General features: G+C 33.6%; 3 protein-coding genes across 38 annotated transcripts; all 3 read left to right on the top strand.

Annotated features, from left to right (window-relative positions):
- The first annotated feature begins 595 nt into the window (after positions 1-595).
- Positions 596-6392, top strand: LOC140978452 (uncharacterized). The gene is made up of 8 exons (XM_073443520.1): positions 596-963; positions 1050-1235; positions 2150-2249; positions 2751-2813; positions 3442-3553; positions 5049-5131; positions 5330-5391; positions 5988-6392. Exons 2-8 carry the CDS (start codon positions 1057-1059, stop codon positions 6109-6111), a joined length of 723 nt encoding a protein of 240 aa, XP_073299621.1. The 5' UTR covers positions 596-963; positions 1050-1056; the 3' UTR covers positions 6112-6392.
- A 1081-nt stretch (positions 6393-7473) lies between these two features.
- On the top strand, positions 7474-17493 carry LOC140978449 (uncharacterized). 36 transcript variants are annotated; one of them, XM_073443495.1, is made up of 13 exons: positions 7474-7715; positions 8878-9068; positions 9163-9223; positions 9340-9388; positions 11087-11141; positions 11215-11302; positions 12026-12144; positions 13385-13510; positions 13681-13774; positions 15226-15380; positions 15575-15656; positions 15923-16009; positions 16718-17493. In XM_073443495.1, exons 1-11 carry the CDS (start codon positions 7529-7531, stop codon positions 15632-15634), a joined length of 1185 nt encoding a protein of 394 aa, XP_073299596.1. In that variant the 5' UTR covers positions 7474-7528; the 3' UTR covers positions 15635-15656; positions 15923-16009; positions 16718-17493. The 36 variants fall into 36 exon arrangements, with proteins under 36 accessions (XP_073299596.1, XP_073299594.1, XP_073299587.1 ...); XM_073443493.1 differs by having other exon boundaries at positions 15226-15389; positions 16887-17493; XM_073443486.1 differs by having other exon boundaries at positions 15226-15389; positions 16763-17493.
- A 3211-nt stretch (positions 17494-20704) lies between these two features.
- On the top strand, positions 20705-24331 carry LOC140979311 (protein SHORT-ROOT-like). Its single transcript, XM_073444656.1, has 2 exons — positions 20705-22105; positions 24020-24331. The coding sequence occupies exon 1, from the start codon at positions 20764-20766 to the stop codon at positions 22087-22089; it is 1326 nt and encodes a 441-aa protein (XP_073300757.1). The 5' UTR covers positions 20705-20763; the 3' UTR covers positions 22090-22105; positions 24020-24331.
- The last annotated feature ends 1370 nt before the right edge of the window (positions 24332-25701 follow it).

Below are 25701 nucleotides of genomic sequence, written 5' to 3'. Positions count from 1 at the left end.
ATATAAAATCATAGTCGCATGATGTCCACATCATTGGTGGTACTGTAAATTTGAACTTTTCCATCCAAATATGAAATATATATTTTTTCTTGTTTTTTTTAAAAAAATTAACATGACACCGAAATTGGAAGTTTAAAGCATAAGCCTTTATCCCAGCCAATGACTAAATAACACTGCTCATTATTTACTTATGATACACAACACATCCCAATATATCCCATTAAATATTATTTTTAACTTTTAATTAAATTATTTATATTTCTATAAAATACGTACAACCAACAATGCCAAAAGCAAAAAGGACAAAACTTTCTTTTTATATATATATTTTTTAAAAAATTTCTTTTGTAAAGTAAAAATAATAGTTAAGGAAGAAAAAGATGCTGTCAATGTGTCAGCGCCCACTCACACACACACATCCAGCACAATCTAAAGATATTTTTATCTTTTTTTTATTTAAAAAAAAACTAAAATTGTATATATTTATATAGTGCAAACATATAATTTTTTAATTGGATATATATAATTCAAGAATCAAGATCCATTAGCCCTGAGTTTATTATTAATTAAATAATAAATAAATAAATTTGTGGATGGGATAACGAGCTAAAATTGCACAATCTTCCCCAAAAATCCCACACAGATACGAACTGTTTCTGCAGTGTCGAATCTCATTTGGAAAATAACAAAATCTCAGGTCCCATTTTCACGCACGCATGCAACCAAAATATATAAATAGCCACGCCAAAAATTTGCTTCCATTCGCATACTACACCCTCGCTAAGCGCACTTTGAGATTCCTTCTTGCTTTTTTTGGCCCTTCATACTCTTAAAGTCCTTAGATTCAGTAGCTTAGAGCCCTCCTCAAACTGAAAAGAATAATCTTTTTGCTCAACTATTATTCCAATCAAGGCGATCCTCAATTCTTGTTTTCTTGGTGAAAGGATTCTTCATTTTTCTTCGGTATGTCTTGAGATTTCCTCTTTTTGTTGGGATTTTCAATCTTGGTTCTTGAGATTTTTTTCTTTTTGGTTTGTTCGTGTGTATAGTTGTTTGATGGCTAGCTCAACTGGGGCGTTTAAAGAAGTGACACAACAAGGGCATAGATCCGTTTCTCCATACAATGGAGGCTCGGTTAATGGGGAGTGGGGTGTGCCAACTTTTCAGCACCAACAGACAATTTCTATGGAGTGGACTCCTGAGGAACAAACTATGTTGGAGGAAGGTTTGGTCAAGTGAGATAATCTGAATCTTTATTTCTTGATTTTTATTTGGAAGTTTGCTATTCGATTAAAGAGATTTGCTGTTGGATTTCTGAAGTTCTTGATGCTGCTGCAGTTTGTTGAGATTTGTTTGATTCTATCTGTGTCTTACTTAATTCTCGTGGTGCATATTGATTTGCATGCGAAGACTCTATGATGAAATTTATTTTGTGGTTTAGGATTTATTCGGGGATTTTCTTGCTTTTATTGGAACGAGTAATGGGATTTGTGTGAAAGATTTTAGATCATTTATTGCGAGCGATTTCCGGATATGGTAGATATTTTTTATGTTTTTATTTCTTTGGTTTTTTTGGGGTATTGGTTTCTATATATGCGGAAACGAACTATTTAGGCAGTGTAATTTGGGGCTGGACTTGTGCTTCAGAATGGTATCCCATGATGGGGTTTTCAAGAGTTCATACAATACAAACATTCACCCAGCATAGTATTCTTTATTTTGCATTATAAGAGAAATAATCGCAGCGATATGAAGTGTTATGTGTGAAATAGATCTACTGTTAAAAAAAGAACAAAAGTTAGGGTAATAATTTGTAATAATGACGGTTTGAATATCATATATCCAAGGTATGTGACAGGGAAATGAGAAATTAAAAGTGTTCAAAGATGACCATTCCATCACTTGAAAAAACATAATGAAGCATAGTTTGCATCTAAAAAGTTATAGATGAAACGTGAAGTAATTTTTCAGCTTTTCAATGCTTTTGCCGATAATCTTTAGTATTTAGCCTTTTTGTCTCTCACTATCAAGCCTTCATACTGTCCGAGTCTTGGTCAAGAGCAATAATTTTTCATGAGAATTATCATGATACAATTGCCCAAGGCAATTATTTTCCTTATTTTTTCATGTTACAACATATACATTGCAGATATGCCTCCGAGTCAAACATTATCCAGTATGCAAAGATCGCTGTGCAGCTAAATAACAAGACGGTTCGCGATGTTGCATTGCGCTGCAGATGGATGACGGTGAATTTTTTTATTCACCATCCTTCTAAATTCTAGAGCTAGACTTATTTGCTCTCTTATGCTAAACACGAGCGTAGAAATGCGTAATTATGTCATCCAATGGCCAATTTATGCCTGAGTTTTGAAAATATGGGATATGGGATCCTCGCCCTTGTTATTTTTGGGATTTAATTCCATTGACTGACAAGATTCATATACCAAATGCTATTCATTTATATCTTTTTTCCTGAAAATTTTTGAGTTTCTTTTGTTTGATGGGTGAAATAGTGATTTAGTTTTGTATGGTTTAATTTCTAAGAACATTAGGATGGTTGTGCTTTATCTGTGTTTGTTGTTACGATTCGTTGGAAAAGATTGAGATGAAGTTCAAGCTCAACCCCACACTCCTGAGACAATGTGTACTTAACAACTTTAAGTTGGTTTTACATATTTATTAATAGATTAACACAAATTTGACATATCATTATATACTTGTCTTGAGTGATCTATTCATGCCTTCAGAAGAAAGAAGTCACCAAGAGAAGGAAAGATGATTTCAATGCAAGGAAAAGTAAAGAAAGAAAGGTTTGTGCTTTTTCTTTAGTTAATTATCGAATCCCAGTATGTTAGTCTAGACAAGCATTGCATGTAAATTTGTTACTGCTTATTATAGAAAATAGTTAATGCTCTCAGTGCGCCATTAGAAATTTGATGGAAACATTAATATGTTAAGTGTAAATGTTTAAGCCTACTATTTGCATCTCAAATTTCCCCTGGAGACATTGCGCTGATAAAATTTGTGTTTCCTTCTTGTGATACAAATAAACATTCACTTTCTAGTTGCAGAGTAGTATTATTCCTATAGGTCCGATCTGTAACATCCCATCCTTACAGTTTGAATTTAGGAAAACATTCGTAAACTTTTCTTACAGTATCCGTGAGTGTTTTGGTCCTCATTTAAGGATTTAGTAAATTGATATGATATTTACAGAAATTTGTCTTAAGTGATGAATAATTCCAATCACCAATTAAGGTCGGGCTAATCTTAAAATCTTTAATTTGTTCTACCAATTACCCTTGTTTTTGTCATTGTGGACTCTTCAATCGATTCTTATTAGACTATATCATCCATTGGTTTAATCATGCCTATTTCAGTGGATCTCTTACATAGACTTCAGAAGCTCAAGGAAATTGTTATATTTTTTTTTCTCAGGAAAAGGTTGTTGATTCTTCAGCAAAGCCTTCTCGCTTCGCCATCCAGTCGGGTTTTTCTCATGCTTCAGGAATGGCTTCTGATAGCTATGATGATGGTATATCATACAATGGTAGGAACAATTTTTTTATCAAAACATTGTGGATGTTAGAAATATATAAATCATAAGATGTGCCATATCAAATAGTTGCAACTTGCAAGGACTACACACAATAGGCATATTTTGTGCCTTTGTCCGGATCTCTCATTTCCTGCAGCATTTTAGATGCTTTTGCTATTATTATGAATTAAGAAAGAATGTTTCAGATGAAACGGCCAAAAGTTTGTGAACTAATTTTTTTTGCACTTGTGTTTATGGAAAAAGAATGAAAACTTAAGGTATAGTTTTTACATACACCAAGTGTTTGCAGTACAGATATTCAAGAAGATTAAACAACTTTTTAAAGTTGATGGGTCTTACTGATCAATGTCGAAATATAGTGCAATATTGAAAATTAATTGCCAAGACCAAATGGGATTTGAGACGAGACTTGCTCAGTCGATATTGACAAGAGTTTTAGGAAATAGGCTTGATCTTATAAAATTTTATCCAACAAGCTAAAAATGTATTATGCCTTGAATGACTGGGGGAAGTGTTGATTTGAGCTGAATTAGTGCCACAAAAGGAACTTAAAAGATCACCACAAAGTGCAAATATTATAGAAGAGAAATAATGTAATAGAGGCTTTTGCTCTTTAATGATAAGAAAGCAAGACGTTTTCAATAGATATCCAACATATATACTTGTATTCTATTTCCAATGTTTAGTAGAAGTTTTTCTAATTAGTTAATATAGTATTGGTTGCTGATTATATGGTTTGCGGGGGTTGGAGTAGTTCCTAGAAGAAATGAAGTCGTGGCTGACTTCTGATGTGAAATCAATAGTAATGTTCATAAAGCTGAACTTTTGTACAATCGAAGGTCTGAAAGCTTCAAAAAACATGCCATGCTTATAGGAATAGAAAACTGTGAAGTCAATTCGAGAGATCATCTTGAAGAAATTTAAGTGAGGTACCAATGTGCATCGTAGAGAATTTGCATTTCTTTAAATGAATATAGAAAATCTTTTCATTTTAATGTTACATTGATGTAGGACTAAATCAATAGATGCGGTTATTTTTCGGTTTTCCCCAGTTGTAGATTAGAATAAGCTTCCTGTTCATCACCCATGGACGCTGAATAGTAGCTAGCAGAATTGCTCAGAATCTGTTGAATTCAAACATAAGTTTATTTTGTACTAATTCAGATTTATTCTCTCTTTTTTTTTCCACGAAAAAAAATTCCAAATAAATTCTAACGAGTTATGCATGTGTTGTTGAAGCCGCGACTACCGCAGAGTCATATTTTCTAATACATGTAGAAATCATTCTTCTTAATTTGAGGTTAGAGAAGAGATTTAATGCTAGTGTCTAGACTGATGCTGCAGCACTCTTTTCTTTTAAGAGCACAAGAAAACTTGCTACTTGAAAACATTAAACTTTGCATATATATTAGAATATCAATATTGGACATTGTTTACATCGAAATTAACCTCTCAGCTTCTTTAGGCATTGATGATTTATATGCAGATGTCACCAGTGTCACTCAACGGCTTATCCAGCAAAATTCTTGGGCCTTTAAACAGATATCTTCGAATCTTTCTTCTCATCAGGTCAAGTATAGCATTTTGGAAAAGTAGTTGAGAACATTTTTACCTGCCAATATGCATTTTACGGGGCATTCATTCATCTCCTAGCATGATATTTTCGTTCTGTTATGTTATATTTGCAACATAACACAGATAGAATTATTTGAAGTGAAAAGGTGCTTCTTCCGAGAAAAAGCTGATGCAATTTCTCTTATTTTTCAGATACATGATAACATTGGACTTCTGAATCAAGCGCGAGGAAACCTTAACAAAATATTGAACAAGTACGTAATCAGTTGATTCCTGGTGCTGTATTCTTGTTTTGTTTACAAGTATGCTGCGACTTTTAGTAACTAACGAGTTGTCTTGAAAATGTCGCCGTCAAGTCTACTATAACACAAATATTACTGAAGTTAACAGTGTGTATTCCGTAGGAAGCACAAGCTTAGATGATGGAGATTATTAAAATAATGTCCTCGGAGAAAGTTATCTCGAGTTGTTTGATTTTATACGATTATCCAGAAATTTTCTCCTTTCAACTTTAGAAAATGAAATTGGGTTTGGTGCATGGAACACCTCGCCTCATGATATCAGAAATGTTATATATGAGGTCGAATGATTAGTTCCAGGTGCCACTTCTTGGATTCTATTTAGTGCTACAAGTTAGGAGCTTAAGAATCCCGTCAAAACGAGTGTTAAAAGATCAAATTTAGACCCTTTTTACTGGGTTTTGGAGCTACTTTAACGTTCAACGAGTTTGTTGGGTGTTAAATAATCTATTTATACATAGTTTTTAGCATTGATTTCTTTTTCTCTTTTGTTGTATCGTTAGCTTTTTATTCCTTCATGTTGGTTATTATGGATAATCTGAAATGTCCAGCTTGAACGTCATGGACCCGACGATGAAGAAGATGCCTCTGCTCCCTAAAGTGAACGAAGAGTTAGCCAGTACCATTCTTCCACCTCGACTTTCCCCATTCGTCGATCCCCATTCATTGATCTAGCGGCCATTGAATCCGCCCTGGGTTAATCGTTTGGAGTTATCGAACAGGAGTCGAACTGTTTCAGCAAAGGGATAAGATGTGGTTACCTTAGGTTGTCCATTGGTGGGGGGTAATATTCTATAAATTTTGCGCTTTTGGTTATTAAGATGAGATAAGATGTGGTTACCTTAGATTAGCTGTCTGAATTGTAAAGGATGCTAGAAGATTCATTTTGTGTCATTAACATTTACAAGAACAAATTAGAGGTTAATGGTCGAGTACAAAGATTTTTCAGTATATTGAATTTTTTTCCCCTAAGCAATTACACTGCTATGGCTGTTTTTAATAAAGTGTGCAATAATTGAAACTATTTTTTCCCCAAAGAAATGACAAGGTTAAAAAAAGTTAGTTGAAAATTTTGCATCTGGGCAATCTTGACAAAAATAGATGATCTTGATAAGCAGAAACTCTAAGAAATTTCAATTTTGCACATAAAACATTACAATATCAGTTAGTTGCGAGGGTAGGTGGTAGTCACGGGACATTACAGCTTAGGTTCGATTATGCATTAGTTCCCGATAGTAAAAATCCGATGCTTCATCCAACAGTTTCTCCATCCTGCAAGGTGTTAAAGACATATTAAAAGACCCTCACAAGCTACACATGAATAGTATAGAAAATATGAATTCGGTTATGCCAACATAATAAATTACTCAATGTGATTGTGTTTACCAAAATTCATGTTAAAAATAAGTAGATCAAAAGACTAACAGAATCACATAAATGATCACATTTTGGTCCATCCAACACACTAGTCACTTGCATAGTTGGTGCGCATTAACAACTCTTTTTATTTGAAATATGACAGAACACTAAGAGATCTTTCTTCAGAGATCTTTGTACATAAAATGAGCAATACTCGCCGACAAGGAAGCAAAGCCGAAACCGAACCATAAACATCCTCGTTCGAATTATATTCTGTCGATTTTTTCATAAAAATTTGAGAGTTATTTCGATTATATATTGATGATCAATCTTTTTTTTTTAAATAAATTTATGTGAAAATTATTCAACGGGTCTGTAATTAATTAAATAAATAAATAAATTTACCAATATCCAATAATTTTTTTTGGTAATAATTAGGGACCGCGGTTTTGATTAGTAAGCATTTTATACCCGCTCTTAACCGTATGCTCGCCTCTCTTATGATCAAACCATACCCATAAACAACCATCATCTTTTTGATACAAAGTTTGTCCCATTTTTTCCATCTCTTAATATTTTTTTTTTTATTTTGATAAATATATATATTTTTTCATTATTTAATAATTTGAAAAGATGTCCTAAACTAGTGATCTCTGGGAAATAATATATCCAAAGGAATGTTTATTATTATTCTTATAAGATACTTGTCGAATCTTACTCACCGCAACAGGCAATGGATGTATCGCCGCCGCCGCTGGTGGGAATTTCCCCTGTTGTGCAACTGCAGGACTGCATAAAAGATCTGCTGGAATTCACCCTGATTTCCTCCATTCAAGGGAAAATCCACTGCGGGCTTTCAAATGCTTACTGCGCTAACCTTCTCAGAGCTGACCCCTCCGATCCCCTGCCCACTAATGATGGTAACAACTCCCGATTCAAAAACGAATATGTACAACCGATTCATATACTCACGTGGCTTCATAGCTATTCTTTTGCTGCTGGATGTTGTTCGTTGAGGAGTCCAGTTAAATAAAGCGTATATAACGTTACTTTTGCTATTCCTTTTCATGATTTACGAGTTTGTATGAGATGCTTGTAATTTCCTTTTGTTTTTCTCTTTGTTTTTTCACTGGTTTCTCGTGGGTCTGATACTTAAATCATCAATGGTTTGTGCGTCTTTCGGTTGTTATTTTTGCATAGTTTTCTTGCTTCATCATTTCCTTGCCTCAACTGTTAATGGTATTGGTTTTTTTTTTCTTAGAGATGAACTGAGATAGGAGAGATGAACTGTGAGTTGGCTGGTAAAGTTGAAGGCCTCACTGTTATCAGTGTAAAAGCCTTGTGCTTGCTGTGTGGGTCATTGAAGTGAATCTTAATGAGCAACGTTTTGATTTCATTACTTTGAAGATAATTAAGCAGCACTGTTTGTAGTCTGCATTTAGTGTCAGGCTCTTTTTGGCTCAACCCCTTGTGTTCGCGTGTTCATGCAATTTTGGGTTACCAACTACGACTAGAAAGCGGTCACTCCTGTCTTCAGAGGTGAAATTTGAATCAATACATGTTAGAGAAGAATTTGTGTTTGGAGGATTTTTCTGCCCTCCAGTTGTACACTCATGTCATTATAAATTAATTTTGTTTTTTTTTTTATAGAGAAGAATGGTATTTGTTGAATGTTTTAACCAACAATGTTTATCTCCATGGATGCATATCTATTAAGCCAAGTGACATAGGCATCATAAAACTCTGTGGTTGTTAATCTTCTTTCCAAGGACTATTCAGCATAGGTCATGTTTCTTTTTTGAGCTAGGGGTGGGGATTGTTGGGTGCTTAACCCATGACGTCCTCCTATTTTTGGGAGGTATTGTTTCTTTTTTGAGCTAGGGTTGGAGATTGTTGGGTTTTTAACTCATGACCTCCTTCTATTTTTGGGAGGGAAAGGGATGATGCCATTCAACCAAATGGTCCGTGGTGTGTATGTCATGTTTTGAATTTATACATATACACACTGATATTGATGTTTTGAATATATTATGAATCTTAATTAGGACTCTGTTGCTAAGAATCTGATACCAAAATTTCCAGAGCATTTTAGAGGAATTCCATCGTACCCTTTATATAAGCGTGTGGCCCGGTCTCTTTATCAGTCCATATATTCTGGAGCCTTTTGTGTGTCAAATGAAGAACTTACACCAGTGCATGATGACTTGTCCTTCAAGAGGAAACAAGATGAATGGAATAAGCTGATTGTGGAAGAGGGTACCACTTTAATGACAGTAAGACCCATAATGCTATTGGGGCATCATTCTTATTTAGTTTTGAATATAAAGCTTCTCCATTTCACTTTTTCGGAAATATATATTTTCATAGATGCTGGAAGAAGTGGACTTTGAGCTTCAAGTGCAGGAGCCTTTCTTTTCCCAGCTCAGCGGTATTGATTTTGTTGGTTTGGATCTGTATTTTGGTATTATCATTCCATCAATTTTTGTCTGTATTTGTCTAATGCCTTCCATCTGGTCATGGACACCATTTTTTCACCTTATGCAGATGGACTAAAAATTGTTGAAGGAAGGTGTGCTGTCGGTGTCTACAGAAGGTATGATTTTTCTTTTTTCTTATAAATTACGTGGCTTTCCTTCCTCAGCAGAAAGCTCCCCTGCATCACGCTGTCTTATAATTAGTTAAAGAATACCATGAAAATATAACGCAAACGATGCCTTTGTGCATGCCCTAACACCATGGGAAAATAAGACATAGTATGAAACCATGCTAGACAAAATTCTCAAAACATAACTCAAACCATATGAATGCTCAAAGTTCTATTAGCAAATAAACTCCTCAAGCTAATCATAAAAACACTAAACAGAATGAACAACTAAATTTTAGAATAACAAAATCCTTGAATTGTGCTTATTAAGAAAATGTTTTAACCTACTTGTAGCGACTTAGTGAATGAAAACTCCAGTTTTGAAAATTCTAGTCAGAGCCACAAGTTACTTTTACTAACTTCTCTGGTCAACATAATGCTTTAGATCTTAGATGGACCTGTTGGCTTGGCTGCCCGTTAACTAATTGGCAGTCATGATTGTTAGATCCACAAGTTTCTTTCAATATATAAACCATATTCAACAAAACAAAGAAGGCTGCAATTTAATGTCATAAACTGGAAATTTCGTTCCCAAAGGATATCCTCTGTACAAAGAGATTTCACTCTCTTTTCCCTAGCCTATGCTAGTGCTCAAACTCAAAGAAAACAAGATAATCGAATGATCCTAACAAGCTACCACCCCTGACTCCCCACATTTTATTCCCTTCCCTCACACATCTAGATTCTTCCATGGATTTGAGACTCTTGGGCCTAAGTCCAATATATTAGAGTCCAAGAGATTATAGTCCGTAACAATGCTGGATTAACGTAATTCACTTATGGCACACCCTATATAAAACGTGCAAGCAGTTAAATTTAACGCAATTCGTTGAAGGCAGAACCATCACATTTCTCATGCTGTAACTCACTGGGTGTGGTTAAGTGGGTATAACTAAACATGGGAGGCAAAAAATTAGTTAGTAATTTTGCTGTTACCCTACTATTAACTTTGGATAAATCATTACAACAAGCTTAGCTTTTAGCTCAATGTGTAGTTTTAAAACAACAGTTTGAAGCATTTCACAGGTTATTTGACAGAATAAAAAGCTAGCTTGATAAAAAAGTAAAATATGTATCAATCTAGAATGACCAGTTTAATTATAATGATAACACCGTGACTAATCATAAAGTAGCTTAATTAAGTATGCCATCATCAACAATGAATTAAATTAGATATCAGTTTATAGACCATAATTAGTTTGGATATTCATCAACTAGTCAATTTTCTCAGCTAATTTATAGAATTTAATTAGTAGAGCAATCATACCACAGCAGCACTTTTTGTACGAAGTTAGTATTTATTAGTTATTACGGAGATTGATGTATAGTTTGCAAGTTGCGCGAACATTAATTTCATTTGATTTTGTTACCAAATATGTTGTAAGAATGTCTTTTCTGCCAAGTTATCCTAGAAATGATTAAATGGGCATTTCATTACATTTATATTTGTCGATGAAGCAACCCACACATGTGTGTATCTCATATGTATTTATGCTTTCTTGTTATGCTCAATAATTACGATAAGCATGGACTGTGTGTTGGAGTCTGCCGCAACTGGTTCCAGAAACAAGATTTTTTAAACAATTATCCTTTCTAATATTTTTATCGCATTTTTCATCCCTGAAAAATATATTTTTTGGGTGCTAGAATCAAGCTTGGCGGTGTAATTCTGCTCAACAAATGTGTGATGTTTCAAGTTCAGGTGCTAGTGTTTTCCTTTCAGTTTTTTTGTCTTCACCAAGTTTGTTATCATCCTGAGATTGTGAGTCTATCAGGATGTCCATCAATATGCTTCATTTCATGATCTGTTGGAAGCAGAGAGTCTTGAAAAAGTTCTTCCAGGAGTAAAAAGTATTGAAGAAGGTAATATTACTTTGGATTCTTTGATACTGAAAGTATGCTTGATTCCTTGATACTGAAAAACAAGTTTCACCCCTGTACTCATGACGCATGTACACACATAGTATATATATGCTTTCTTGTTCGCTTGATTGCTGCAAGTATACCATTTTTTTAATAATGTATGTAGACACATCTAATCCTGATATTTTCATCTCTTGTCAACGTCTTTGTTTTTCATTGAGCATGTAAGCTCTAAATTTTTTTGGCCACTGCTATTTATTAATCTTCATGGCCTTGAAGCATTCCCAAGAATTCACTCAATTTTTGTTCACTAAAGTTCATTTTAATTTTATCCCTCAATTAATTTTCAATCTTACCTCATCTCGCATTCAATCATTTCCAGTCGGATGTGAATAGATGAATCCCATTTTAATCTTTGCAATTTCAAGGTCATGTAGCATGATGTATGGATAAATTATCTGCGTAACTTGGAAAATGTCTGAGGAAAAAATATTTCTGACAAATATTAAGTTAGCTGTTTTCAGATATTACTTGGGGCACGATCTGCTCCTGCTTTCCCCATAGTGGGTGCTTGTTTTCGAATAAGAACTTGATATGGATCGATAGCCTTGTCAAAAGTTATTTCCAAACTGAGCTATCAATAAGTGCAGAATTGAGGAAAAAAGATTGCCATAATAACTGAAATGAATCTTTCTAAAATTATTTATTTGCCAAAATTTTCAGGTGTGCAAATCTATAGAGCCTTTTACTCTGAAGAGAAGGAAAGTTCAAATGGTGTCCTTGCTATATGTGTCAGAAAACCAACTTCCCAGCTATACCAAATAATGACGTCCATTATTCAAGTGAGTGCCCTCAGAGACATGCAACATCCTTAAATGGGTGCTTTTATTACATATATGTTTTTAGTTGTGTGTCTCGTGATTATTTCAAGTTCAGTTTACTTATAAATGAATACACTATTGCCTTTTGAGGTGGGAATAGATCATGGAATGGATATTTCTTCTTAAATAGGGGTGATTATTACTCTTACTTGAGCATTGACCGTGACATGTGAGTGGAATGTATGATTAGTTTAGGATGCCTCGTCTATCTTCTAGTTGTCAATGATAACTTGTAGGTCAGGAATTAACTTTGTTTGATGTAGGATTTTACTGCTAAAAGTTTCTTTTACTGTTATTTTCCTGATTAAATTGTGTGCAATGTCTTGGAATGGCTCCCATATCGTTGCCTTTTTGTAGTATGATAGCAGGTGGGGTTTGAAAGATTTTAACTTTCTCTCACTGTGATATGTGTAGAATAAAATAATTAGATTATAGGAATATTTGATATTATTTAAAATTAGTTTTGATTTGATAGGATAATTTAATATTTAAATTAGGTAGGATAACATTTGATTTCTGATTTTTTTGTAGTTTGTTATATCCCTTGGACTATATTTACAAGGTGTATTGTACTCTCAGGGAAAAAAAACAGAAAAGATACCTTTCTTCTCTCAATTTTATAATGTCTTTTCGGTTGATGACTAGTAGTGCATCTAGTACCGAGGTCCCAAGATTTGGGACGAGGTCTCAGGTTCGAGACTATAATTGTTGCAGAGATGTATCCATATATTTAGAAAATAATATTCGCAAACATGGTTTATAATAGTGTTCTTTTCCATGTTCTTTTGTTATTTTTTTTCCCTTTTGAAAACTGTGTTTTAAATGCTGACTGTTCACATGATTTAAAAACATTGCATCATTAGGAGAAGAGCATCTTTAGTGTTCTAGTGTTTTCAATTTTCTTGTTTCAATAATGTCTGGAAGAATGCTTCCTTATGTATGTTTTGGACTCTTGTAAATCAATATCCCATAAAATATTACGCATTCTTTTCCTGTCATCTCAAGTTTGTGTTAGTCCAAAGGCATGGGAACCCGCAAGACATGCATTTGCAAAATCTATGATTCATCTACATATGAAGCACGTGTTTGTGTGTTTTGGGTAACCACCCTCACTCCATAACTGGTTACACGTTTATACCTTTCAATATCAAACTCAGAATTTGTGTCATGTTATAGATCGCTGCTAAATTTAATCTTACAGGGACTGAGCTATGAAGGAATTCAAAGACTACTGGGCTTTGTCCATTCTGTCGGAACAGTTCCTGAACTACTTCCTCCCCCACCATCCACTCTGCTCTCCACCTTTTTGGAACTACATAATCCACATGTATGATGATGCCTCTATATGATTTGCAAATCCATTTTACTATTCGTTGAATAATGCCCTCTATCTTGTGTCATTCTGCTTCATGATATGGATTTTCTTGTGCATGTAATTGTTGTTAAATGACACATTAGTTTGTCACTATTTATGTATCCATATTTTATTTTCTTGAGGTAAAAAGTTCAACCTTGACAGCTGGTGCCAGGGCCCTAGCAAAGCATGCCAGTAGAAGCAGCAAAGGATACTGGGGTACCTTACGTGGAAGTGGTCAGTTCAATTTGATTAATTTTCTTCATAATTGAACCTTGTCAGTTAATGTGCTCAAGATTATTGATTTTCGCCTGACTTATCAACACCTACCGACAAAAGTGTCATAGTGTCTGTTGAAAGAATTTTCACCAAGCAAGCTTGAACTGAGTTTGAGGTTCAGGTGTTTGTACTTCGGAAGGTGAGGTTACTAGTGGAAATTAGTTGTGATTGATTTGATAATGGCAAACTTTTCAAACTTGAGCTCAATGATCTTTGATCAAATGTAAGACTTGATCTTGAGTCAATAAATTGTTATTTTTCTGTCTCTAAAAATATTTTTCAATATCGATAAACTTTATATATTGTTCCCTCTTTGTGCCATTTTATCTTCACCTTTTCTAGATAGCTCAGAATTCATATGAGACTTGACAAATGGGTTTTTTTAACGCGTTTACTTCTTTCTGTCATAAACTTAGTGGGTGGTTGTTAGTATTGTCATGTCATGATCATATGTTTGAGTATATGAAATATGAATGGTAAATAATCGGTTATATGATTAAAAAAATTATCCTTAATTTATATATATTATGCAAAATATCGCATGCAATCATGAATGATAAGGTTTATTTTAAAATTTTGGTGTTTTTTGTTATAGTTACAACAAAATAATTATTTAAGACTTAGTAGCTTGCATGCTGGTTTATGAGCTTATAAATAGTGATCTTCAAGACAGTTTGCTGGTGGGCTGTCAAGTTGCACGCTAAGGGGTTCATGCTCTTGTTGCTGCAAACTATAGATCAACCTATGTTTGGAGCCAACTGTCATGCTAATACCTCACTTTGATCAATTGATATAATAGGGACATGGTCGGAAAAGAAATGCACATATTCTTTGTGACATACTCATGACTCCTACTAACTCATCCCCAAAGATGGAGAAAGCCTGTTAATGATTTGTGTTGATGGCCACAAAGACAATCATGAATGTCCTGTTAAATTTTGGCTTCATTTGTCTGAACACTGTTGGTTGTATGTTAAATTTGTATCACGAAAATATGTCTTAAAATTATAATAGAATGCATCTAGTTTGTATTCAGATGTTAAAAACCCTTCCATTTCCAAAAATTGGGTGGAAAATTGAATTATTCGTAACTTATATGAAATAAGTGTGGTGGAAACTGGGTGATTTTTTTTTTGCTCATATATGCAATAGAGTAGGAAATTAGGATAATTATCAAGTGTAAGTCAACTGAGATCAAACATTTAGTTAAGTTTTGGTGCTCAAGTTCTAATTTGAGGTACTGTTTATTATCTTCAATGGTCTGGATCTACTGGGGAGTACATCTATCTATTTATGTTCATATTGATTGGCTGACATTTCCTTGAGAGATTCTAGAGAAGGTTCTCTCTGTATGAAAAAGTATGAATCTGACACTCGCTGGAGTTGTAAAGGCTTTCTTTTTCATCCAGATTCTGAAAAAAATAGGCACTCTCTGGATGTCATCAGTTGCTTATTGAGTCATTGTACCTGGCTAAACATTCATATCGTTCCACCTCATGGAATCGTGTTAGAGATCAGAATTGCTGAAGGTTATGGCGCACGGTGGTCTGAAGATGGGACTAAAGTATACGATGTTATGTGACGTTCTTAATTGTGATCTAAATATTTCTAATAGCTATTGTAACAAAGGGCACTTCCACATTTTTCTTATACTTTTATGCAGAGTAAAACAGTTGTTTGGACAATATGCATAAAAGGGATTTATATCTGAAGAAATCAAAGATGGTCAAAACTGAAAGATTTTATTTTGATTTGCAGTTCATAGGATTTCTTGAGCCATATATGGTGGATGGTTTCTTGAAGGGCTGGAAGCATTAGTTCACTTGTACAGAATTTGTTAGTAAGTGATTGATGCCTCAAACTGGAACTAGAGCTGGATCTATTCAAATTGGACTAAATTCATGACATTCACCTTTGAGGAGAGTTCCAAGTATCCAAATTCGATGTCAGATGTTTTTGCGGCTTCCTTAAATTTGTTTATGAGTTAATTGCTCTACACTCTTATTTATTTATTATAACATCAAACATATCTGATCTTATGATGTTTTCCTATTTAAGTGATAAAGATTGCATTCATTGATGCTGGTGAGTTTTGGTTGATACCAGTGTAGGAAAGTTTTTGTGCTGGTTGAAGCAGGCAAATTATAACTTCGAATAATGCTGAATGGATGGCATTCTTGGTTATTATACTTGGTAGGTCTCTAGTAAATATGTTTGTTTCAACAAAATTATGGTATTATAATTTATTGCAATCATCATTTACTATAGGAATTCATGATAAAGCAGATAAAAATTAAACTATTTGCCCTATTACCCATATAAAAATGGGAGGAAGTGCTAAAAATACAATGTTAGAATTTATTTCTGGCGGAACCTGAAATGAACACATTATTCTTGGGAGTTGAGATGACGATGATTGCCATCTGAGGCAAGTTTTATTCGCTTTGTAATGGTGGTTTATATGATTGCCTTTTTTCTTGGTGACTGCCTGTGTTCCCTCTTCTTCTTCTACACCATCCTTTTGTTCACTGAGTGGATTTATTTTCTGCGATTGTAACCATGTTACTTTTTTACTCCTATTTCCAGTAGTCAACTCTGTTTGAGACCATCAAAAACTGTCTTAAGTTTTGTGCTTAAGGTTCTACATTCTGTTTTGAAAAAAAGTGTAGGTTAGCAACCTCAAGAAAACTTGAGCATGAAGAATAAGTGTCATTAAATATCACAATTAATGCAAATGACTAAAAACTTGGAAAATTAAAGCATATCAATGCAGTGCATTCTTCTATTGTTAGCATCACTCTCGAAACTGAAAGAGCCAAGTTATTCATCAAAGCTCAGCGAAAAATAAATTAATAAATTTTATTCATGCCCAATGAGAAATAGCTGTACTTTCTTGCTTAGGAGACCAGGGAGATGATAATGAGCCATCTGATTCAATGTTTCCAGGGATCAACACGAGATTTCAGTAATCGTCAAAACCTTTTTCTATGGTCATTTTCTACATGTACGTTTCTTGAAGTTAGTTAAATGAGATATATAAAGACGGGGAGTAATGGTTATCTTGCTTTAGATATGGTTTCAGTTTCTCCTTTGGAAAGGTTGTTTCATTGCTGTTGGAGATCCGTCGTTCTGTTGGTCATTTTCTACATGCACGTTTCTTTAAGTTTGTTAAATGAGATATATAAAGATGGGGAGAAATGATTATCTTGCTTTAGATATGGTTTCAGTTTCTCCTTTGGAATGGTTGTCTCATTGCTGTTGGAGATCCCTAGCGAGTCAAGTGAAATTTTGTTTCAAATACTCCTTTCAGATGATATATGGTTGTTTCATCAGTAACATTTTGATATTTGCTGTTGAAGATTCTGTGTCAAGTGAAATTTTTTGTTTCGGTTTCTCCTTTCCAATGGTTCTCTCAAGTCAGACTTGCTACTGGGATATTCAGAGTGTGGTTAATTGAAAAATTAGTGACTCAACTTGCTCGGTAGTGCTCTTTTTCTGTAATCCTTTTACTTGCATAAAATGCATACAAAAGTGGAATTTGGAATCATATTTTGGAACACAGAAGTCGGCAATGGCATGTTATGCTTTGTAATATAATTAGGAATCAAAGTGAAAAGTAGTGGCAGAACACTGTGACAGCTTTCTTTTTCAAAAGCTACACTTATCCAGGGGGACAACTTTATGCTTGTATCAGTGATAACATGTCATGTGGTTCTTTAGGTTACGGAGTTTGATCTCTTTGTCACCACTATGTAGTTGAAAAGATGTGACGATCGTAGTTATTGAGCTCGTAAGTTACGTGTCCAGTTTTAACGAGTGCTCGTTTTGCTGCGACCTAAAAGGCTCCATGATTGTTCCAAGCATGCTTTAGATACTTGGATTGTGATTTTGTAGCAAAATGCAGTGTAAAACTGATCGTTTGCTTATGTTCAAGTCTACGTTTTCAGATATTTGACCACCTCATAAAAAAATGAAGAAACTTGAGATTCCCTCGGACTATGCATACAAAGGTAGATGGATTTATTCAGACATTGTATGTATTAATTAATTAATTAATTAATTAATTAATTATTATTACGTTGGCTGGCCTGCTTAACCTTTCTGATAAATCTTAAATTTAGAATTAATGTAATTATATTAAAATACGATGCAAAGGGTTAAACAAGGAGACAATGTGCGTTACAAAACGGGACCCGTATGGAAGGAATTGTCATTGTAGGTGTTATTTTATGAAAGCAATTTGAGGAATTGAGTTCGTAGACATTTCTCCAATGATTGGGAAGATAAACAAAAATCTTTGTTCTTGTCCTCTTGTCTCATTTTTCAGTGCGGAATAAACTTCTTATCGGTACCATTTGGTTTTGGTTTTATCCCCGTTAAAGTTTTCCTCCTTAAAATAAATTTTTTTTAAAAAAAAATTAAACGTTTGATAGATTTTCGGTCTACTGAAGTTCTATAAAATTCTAGAGATTGTTTGGTTTGAAGGAGATTGATTATGTGTCTTTATTTCATTCTTGCCTTTTACTATTAAAATATTAGAGTTATAAATGGATATATTATTCATATATTATATATAATTCATTGTCTCTCATGATATATTGAGTCGAGTCGACTGGTCATTCGTAAGATAATTGATACGTTTACCAGTATATTGTTTATAAAAGATGGATATACTGTAGCTGACATATGTAGCAAGTGAAATTGGTATGACATTCAATAAATCTTGATTATTGTCTTAATTTTTTTAAAAAAAATCATCAAACTTAAAATGTCTATAAAAATAATTTATACATTAATGTTGACGTATAACTAGGGATGTAAACGATCTAAATCAAATAGTATCAGGCTTGATCTCGGCTCGTTTAAGATTGTTTGAGGAGTTCGAGCTCGATTCAAACTTTTATTATCAGGTTCGAGCTTGGTTTGATTAATTTTTCGAGCTCGAAATCAAGCTCGAGCTTGGTTTGATATGATTAACAAACAAATTCAAACAAGTTTTTTTTATCGAACAGAGCTTCGAATAGCTCGCAAACGGTTTGGTTCATTTACATCCTTACAACATATCCAACCTCTATTAAGGCAATTGTATGCATAGTGATATTCCCCATGCTCCAAGGTCCTTATTCAAACACACACACACACACACACACACACACACACACACACAAAATATCTATTGATTTGTTTTTATATGGCCTAACAGTACAATATATTGAATATTTAAAATTTATTACGATATAGTAAAAATTTAAGAATGAACTAAAATCAAATATTATATTCAGTAATTTTAAGACGGTGACAATGATCTTTGCTCTTGCGATATGAATTAAAAGAGGAGGTTGTTCACATATCAACGACAAAAACATAAATTATTTGGCTTCTTAATTAAATGTCATACACCAAGAAGATTATAGATTCTTTTGAATGAAGCTGTCACTTTTGAACCCTTAGAGACACAATTGATGAATAATCATAATAATAATAATCTTTGTTTTAAGTATTCGGATATTAATATTGTCACATTCTTGAAAGTAAGAAATAGAGAAAATAATAAATTTTACCTTGTGTTAGATTAAATTGGATTTTGGTACGTACTTTAACTACTAAAAAATAGATCTGACTCCGATTACTTGAGTTTCATTTTGTCGAACCACGTCGGTACTCCGGTCCAGTCATGTTTGCATTCCAATGAAAAATGATATATTAAAAGTATAAAAAATAGAATAGGTGAAAAAACTTAATATTTTGTATTAAGGATAAAAAAATTCAATTGAGGCCAATTTTTTTTTTCTGAAATAAATAACTCCTCTAATAATTATTTTCATTTTCATTTTCTATAGTTCGAAAATAATTAAATATAATTACTGAAAGTTATATATGTAATCTTAAGGGGGAAAAAATAAAATATGTAAATAAATGAATCAAATTAGATAAAGAAAGGATACACATTGCCCAAATAAATTAAAACTGCTTGGATAATTTAATTATTTTTTAAATAAAGTTGGAGAGTCATATGCGGCTGTCTTCTCTATATCGTTTTTATCATCATCTACTTGTTTTCATTAGCTACGAGGAAAAATATTGTGCTTTGCGATATATCCATTATCCTATTTAATTAATGAAGATTCCAATATCGCTTGGTAAGCAATACCTCGTCTGTTGAAAGGCAAACATCACTTCAACTTCAAATATTAATTAAATAAGTTTTGATCATAAGTATTATTATATTATTATTAACAACTTTCATTTTTCTTCTAAAAAAAAAAAAACCTATTTTCTTCTATGTTTTTCTACGAAATATATGTATCGCATGTGCCAAAACTCCCTAGTTATTATTATTATTATTATTATTATTATTATTATTATTATTATTATTATTATTTGTGTGCCTAGGCTGTGAGCATGTACGTCCATACGATATTGAAGTCATAATTTAGTTGATGAGCAATTTAAACTATATAAATTATGAAAAAAAATATTTTGATTAAAGAAATGTTTTGACCTTATAGATTTTTATAGAAATTTTCTTGTAAAGAGAGAATGCGATGCTCACTTTATATTCTCACGAGTTACTTGTCATAATTATATATTCCATATATATATGATGCAATTCGGAAAATACATAGGTTTAACAAATATAATTAGATCATATTGTCTTTTTTATTAACATTTAATTAATGTACGTATACTACATATATATATGTGTGTGTATCACAAAAAACCTTCAAAGTGTACGTAGGAATATATATTATTTTATGGGGAGAAATAAATTTGAATTTTTTTTTTTTGTGTTTGATGGGAATTAAAGAATGACCCAGATCGAACGTTGGTGTCGTTGGTCCACTCCTATTTATATGCATATGTGTGTTAATATTTTGGCGCACATAAACTATGGAATAGTGCCTTGAATATTGAGAGAAAAAAGACTCGGCTTTAAAACTGATCATATGGATAGAACTTCAATCCTCTCAAATGAAGCTGGCTTTTTACATACAATTTCCAACCCAAGAAATAATCCAATTCTTGATCAGTTAGATACACAAGGAAGCAATTTCTTCAACCAGCCTCAAAGCAACAACACATCTGCAGCAAGCCAATCCACAGATTCGGTCGAGGATGCGAAGTGGGCATCTAAACTACTCACAGAGTGTGCCACAGCCATGTCTTGTAAGGACTCGACCAAGATCCATCATCTTCTATGGATGTTGAATGAGCTCGCTTCTCCATATGGAGATTGTGATCAAAAGTTGGCCTCTTATTTCTTGCAAGCCCTCTTTTGTAAGGCGACCGAATCCGGTCACAGGTGTCACAGAACCCTAATATCGGTTACAGAAAAGAGCCACACTTTCGATTCTATCCGAAAATTGATCCTGAAGTTTCAAGAAGTGAGCCCTTGGACAACTTTTGGTCATGTGGCATCAAATGGAGCCATTTTGGAAGCCTTAGAGGGTGAGTCCAAGATTCATATCGTTGATATAAGCAACACTTTGTGCACACAGTGGCCTACTTTTTTAGAAGCCTTAGCTACAAGGACCGATGAAACGCCTAGTTTAAAGCTGACTATTGTCATAACAACCAGCGCCAGCGTCGTTAAGTCGGTTATGAAGGAGATAGCTCCAAGAATGGAGAAGTTTGCAAGGCTCATGGGCGTGCCCTTCGAGTTCAAGGTCTTGAGCGGCCTAAACCGGTTAGGCGACCTTACAAAAGAGGGTTTGGGGGTTCAAGAAGATGAAGCTTTGGCTATGAATTGTATTGGAGCATTGAGAAAAGTTCGTGTTGAAGAAAGAATGGATGTCATCAAAATGATCCAAACCCTAAGACCTAGGGTTGTCACAATAGTTGAAGAAGAGGCTGATTTTTCCACTAATAAAAACGACTTCGTTAAGTGCTTCGAAGAATGTTTGAGGTTCTATACAGCATACTTTGACATGTTAGACGAGTGTTTCCCAACTACTAGCAGTGAGAAGTTGATGTTGGAGAGAGAGTGTTCCAGAACCATAGTGAGGGTTTTGGCTTGTGACGACGAAAGTCATGATCATGGAGGGGATAATGAGAGGAGGGAGAGGGGGGTTCAATGGGCGGAAAGGCTCCGGGGTTCGGGTTTTTCATCAGTTGGATATAGCGACGACGTCATCGATGATATCAAGGCATTGCTTAAGCGATATCGAGGAGGGTGGTCGTACGTATTACCCACCGGTTCGGTTGGTGATTCAGGTATTTATTTGAGTTGGAAAGAAGAACCTGTAATCTGGACTTCAGTGTGGAAACCCTAAAATATGTGTTTTTCAGGTAATATTTGTGATATATATATAGATATCTTGTTTTAAGCTTTTATATTAGCATGAGATTTCCATGTATATATACAGAGTTTTGATATACTGCACATATATCAACCGTGCACACTTATGTCAGCACTGATAATGAGGTGAATATCACCTATTAGATGCGCAAATTTTCTATGTTTATCACATCTTATACGTGACTGTCACTTCCTTGGTCCACAATTGATGTGCGACATATCAAAACATATATTGTTAATTTTCAAGCGTCGCAAAACATAGAGTTGTATATGTGTGTGATTTATCAAGAACTTCTTTGTAATTCTGATATTGACGTTATAATTTGATTCAAGTTTAATTATTCTTTCTTCTTCGTGGCTTAATTTTCTCTCTTCTTGCTTGCCATTGTTCTTGCTTGAAACACGTTGCGCTAGACTAGAACATACATGCATACATATATGTTTTTATATGCTACGCCTTTAATTTACATTTAATATAAATATTTCAATAGATTTAAATTCTTTGATTAAATTGTTATTATAAATTAACAAGGAATTAATTATACACCCATATAATGCACTATAATATTGATATAAAATAATATTGGGATTCAAATTAAAACAAAACCTTAATTGCACAATGAAATATATTTTGAATTAATTGAATTAGTCCATCATACATATATAATTATTGTCAATATATTAAACACAACGGATGAATTAATTCTATAAAATATATTTATTTTTGTATTTCTCCTTGTTAGAGCTATTGATATCATTAGTGAACTTAGAAACTCAAAGGATTATTGAAGCAACAATATGACAGACACAATATTTCAACAATAAAATCAATATATATCATATATTTTAAGAAATAAATATAATAGCGATTCTAAAAAATTATGGATTGTTAAACTTAAGTAAAAAGAACTATTAATTGATGAAATATAAATGCATGAATCAGAGAAAATAATAATACTGATAGTAATTTTTTTTAAAAGGTTGCATTAATTGAAAAGACATGTTTGGGTGGCAAGCACAAGTATACCAAATGAAACCCAAGCTTGCTTTTATGTCTACTGATATGAACAGCATATTTCACCTTTCCGCTCCAAATCTTTTATAGTGGAAATTAAAATCCCCCTTTTCTATTTTTCCTGCAAACTTTAATCTCACTACACCTTTTTCTCCTTTATTTATTTTGTCCTTTTATGGCCGACACTAAAATATTTCATTCATTTCAAGGAATTTAAAGGGAAAGAAATATGTATTTTTTTTTTAAAAGAAATTTAAAAAAATTATGTTGAGTTATTGAAAGACATTTATAATATATATTCTGTTAAATTCCATAAATTGTATTTTTTGTGAGATCTAAATAACAATAGATTGTTCTAACATGCACAAGAAGCAGCAATAAAAACAATATACACTTTCAAAAAAAAAAAGCAATACACGGGCCGGGTTGATGGGTCTGCCAAGATGGGTCTAGTTCAAATCCAGTCCATACGGGTCGGGTTGAAAAACAAATGTGTGTTACCTTCCATATTGAATTTGTGGAGTTCCTTGAGTGGCTTACAAGGAGTTGGGTGGAATACCTCACTTGGGGACTTTTTTTGAAGAATTTTAGCTTAGTAAAACCTGCATGAACTAAAGAAAATGACTGCTCTTTTGCCTTAATGCCAGCCTATAATTTTAAGGAATTTGTATATCTATAATAATTTCAATGTATAAAACAAAGCATATCGGTTTTTATTTATGCAATCTTGAGTGAGGATTAAAGAAACAAATTATGTTGTTGGGATATTGATTATGAATTGAGCTGAAGGTTCATTGAAATTAATCTCGTTTGCAACGGACTTTCTTATATTATCCTTTGAGTCTCATTTGTATACTTACTGCCCAGCACATTTTTGTTTTGGCTGCAGTTGCGTTCATTGGTGGTTCCCTTTTTATTCTTCGGCAATTTGCAGTACTCATAAACGGAGTTCTCTATTTTTCATCCTTGACTTTTCGAGATGTAGGAATCACAAGTAGTGCTTTAGATGGCGTATAGTGCTCGTGTGTCAGCAGTATAAAGTTCAGTCGATGCATAATCTTTTTCGGTACCGACAGTCAATTATATATGCTTTTGATTGAGAATTTGTTGAATGAATTAAGTCGAATGATACGCTATACTCTCGAATAATCCAAGGCAAGAAATAGTTATTGTAAATTATATATTCTTATCACCCGTGTTTTTAATAAAGACAATGATACTTTTGCAGGCTGTTTCAATGTTTGCCATAGCCGGAGGCATCAGCTTTTCTTTGGGCAGTGAGATCAGCAGCAACTTATCAACTTATGTTTTAGTTAGAAAGTAATACTAGTACTTGAAAATTTAATTAAATGCATCCTCATCCACCGCAGTCAAATTTTCCGTATTACCTGATATAACTGTTAATTAGATATTGTACTGTGACGCTTCATTACCATTTTGTCCGTGCATAATGAGCTCAATTAGCAACTAGTTTATTACATTCTACCATTTTATGAAAATTGTTAACCCAAATTGCTAGAACTTATATATTATGGTCTCGTAAAGTCATTCGTTTGTCTCCCATAAACCAATGTGAGCTTGTAGCTTATAGGTAAGTCTGCACTCATGCTCTTGGAGCTGTGGACCAGCTACCGGTATTATTATACCTGAGCTGAGCAGCAACCGGACCCGAGGGAAAACAATGGCATTCAGTTTCTCTGTTCACTGGGTATGTAAACAAAAAGCAACTGTCATGCAATCTAAGTCTTAGGTTGATGTGATATGCTTGGTGATTTCAGGTCTTCAACTTCTTGGTGGGCCTTTATTTGTCCTTGAACTCGTGGATAAATTTGGGGTTGCTCCAGTTTACACTGGCTTTGGTGGGGGGTTTCCTTATTAGCTGCCGTATTTGTATTTGCTTACTATTTCATCGGGCTCCCTTGAAGAAATCGAGGTTTCACTGTATCAAGGCAGGAAATGAGGTGATAATATTAGAATCTTTGTTTTCTCTGCACAAATTGATGGCGATGGCATGCAAAATCATAATTTGCACTTTGAACAATAATATGGTCGTGTTGATATATAAAATCGATCTCCTGTTGCACTCTTGTGACTTGAATATTCAAAAGCCAATGTTATATTGTGCTTGTCAACCTTACTCAGACACCGATACATCAATCTACCAAGTTAAAATACACGAAACTCCACTCTGCATGTGTTAATAAGAAACATAAAAATAAATTCTTTTTTTTAAAAAAAAAAAAAAACATTACCCCAATATAATTGTAATGGGTCAAATTTGCGAAAGCAACTTCTTCTTCATTTGCCTTGGTCTACATTTAGCCACCAGCCATCCTCATGGCAAGTTCGAATAAAAATAAATATTATTCTGAATCACAATGAATTGTGATAAAATTATTTTTTTGTTTGGCTCAGAGTTTTGTGTATAAAACTTCGATTGGACAACATATAATGTGTTCTGTTCAGATATTCAAATTCAAAAAGTTGAATTTGACGATTATAGTTTGATTAAGATCAAACAGATTGCTTATAAAAGAGTGTAGATTTTATTATTGGAAGTTGTTAAAGAAA

The sequence above is a fragment of the Primulina huaijiensis genome, chromosome 6 (genome assembly GCF_012295235.1).
Source record: "Primulina huaijiensis isolate GDHJ02 chromosome 6, ASM1229523v2, whole genome shotgun sequence".
NCBI lineage: Eukaryota > Viridiplantae > Streptophyta > Magnoliopsida > Lamiales > Gesneriaceae > Primulina > Primulina huaijiensis.
Note: the sequence above shows the minus strand (reverse complement) of the source record. Positions and strands in the feature narration are given on the sequence as shown.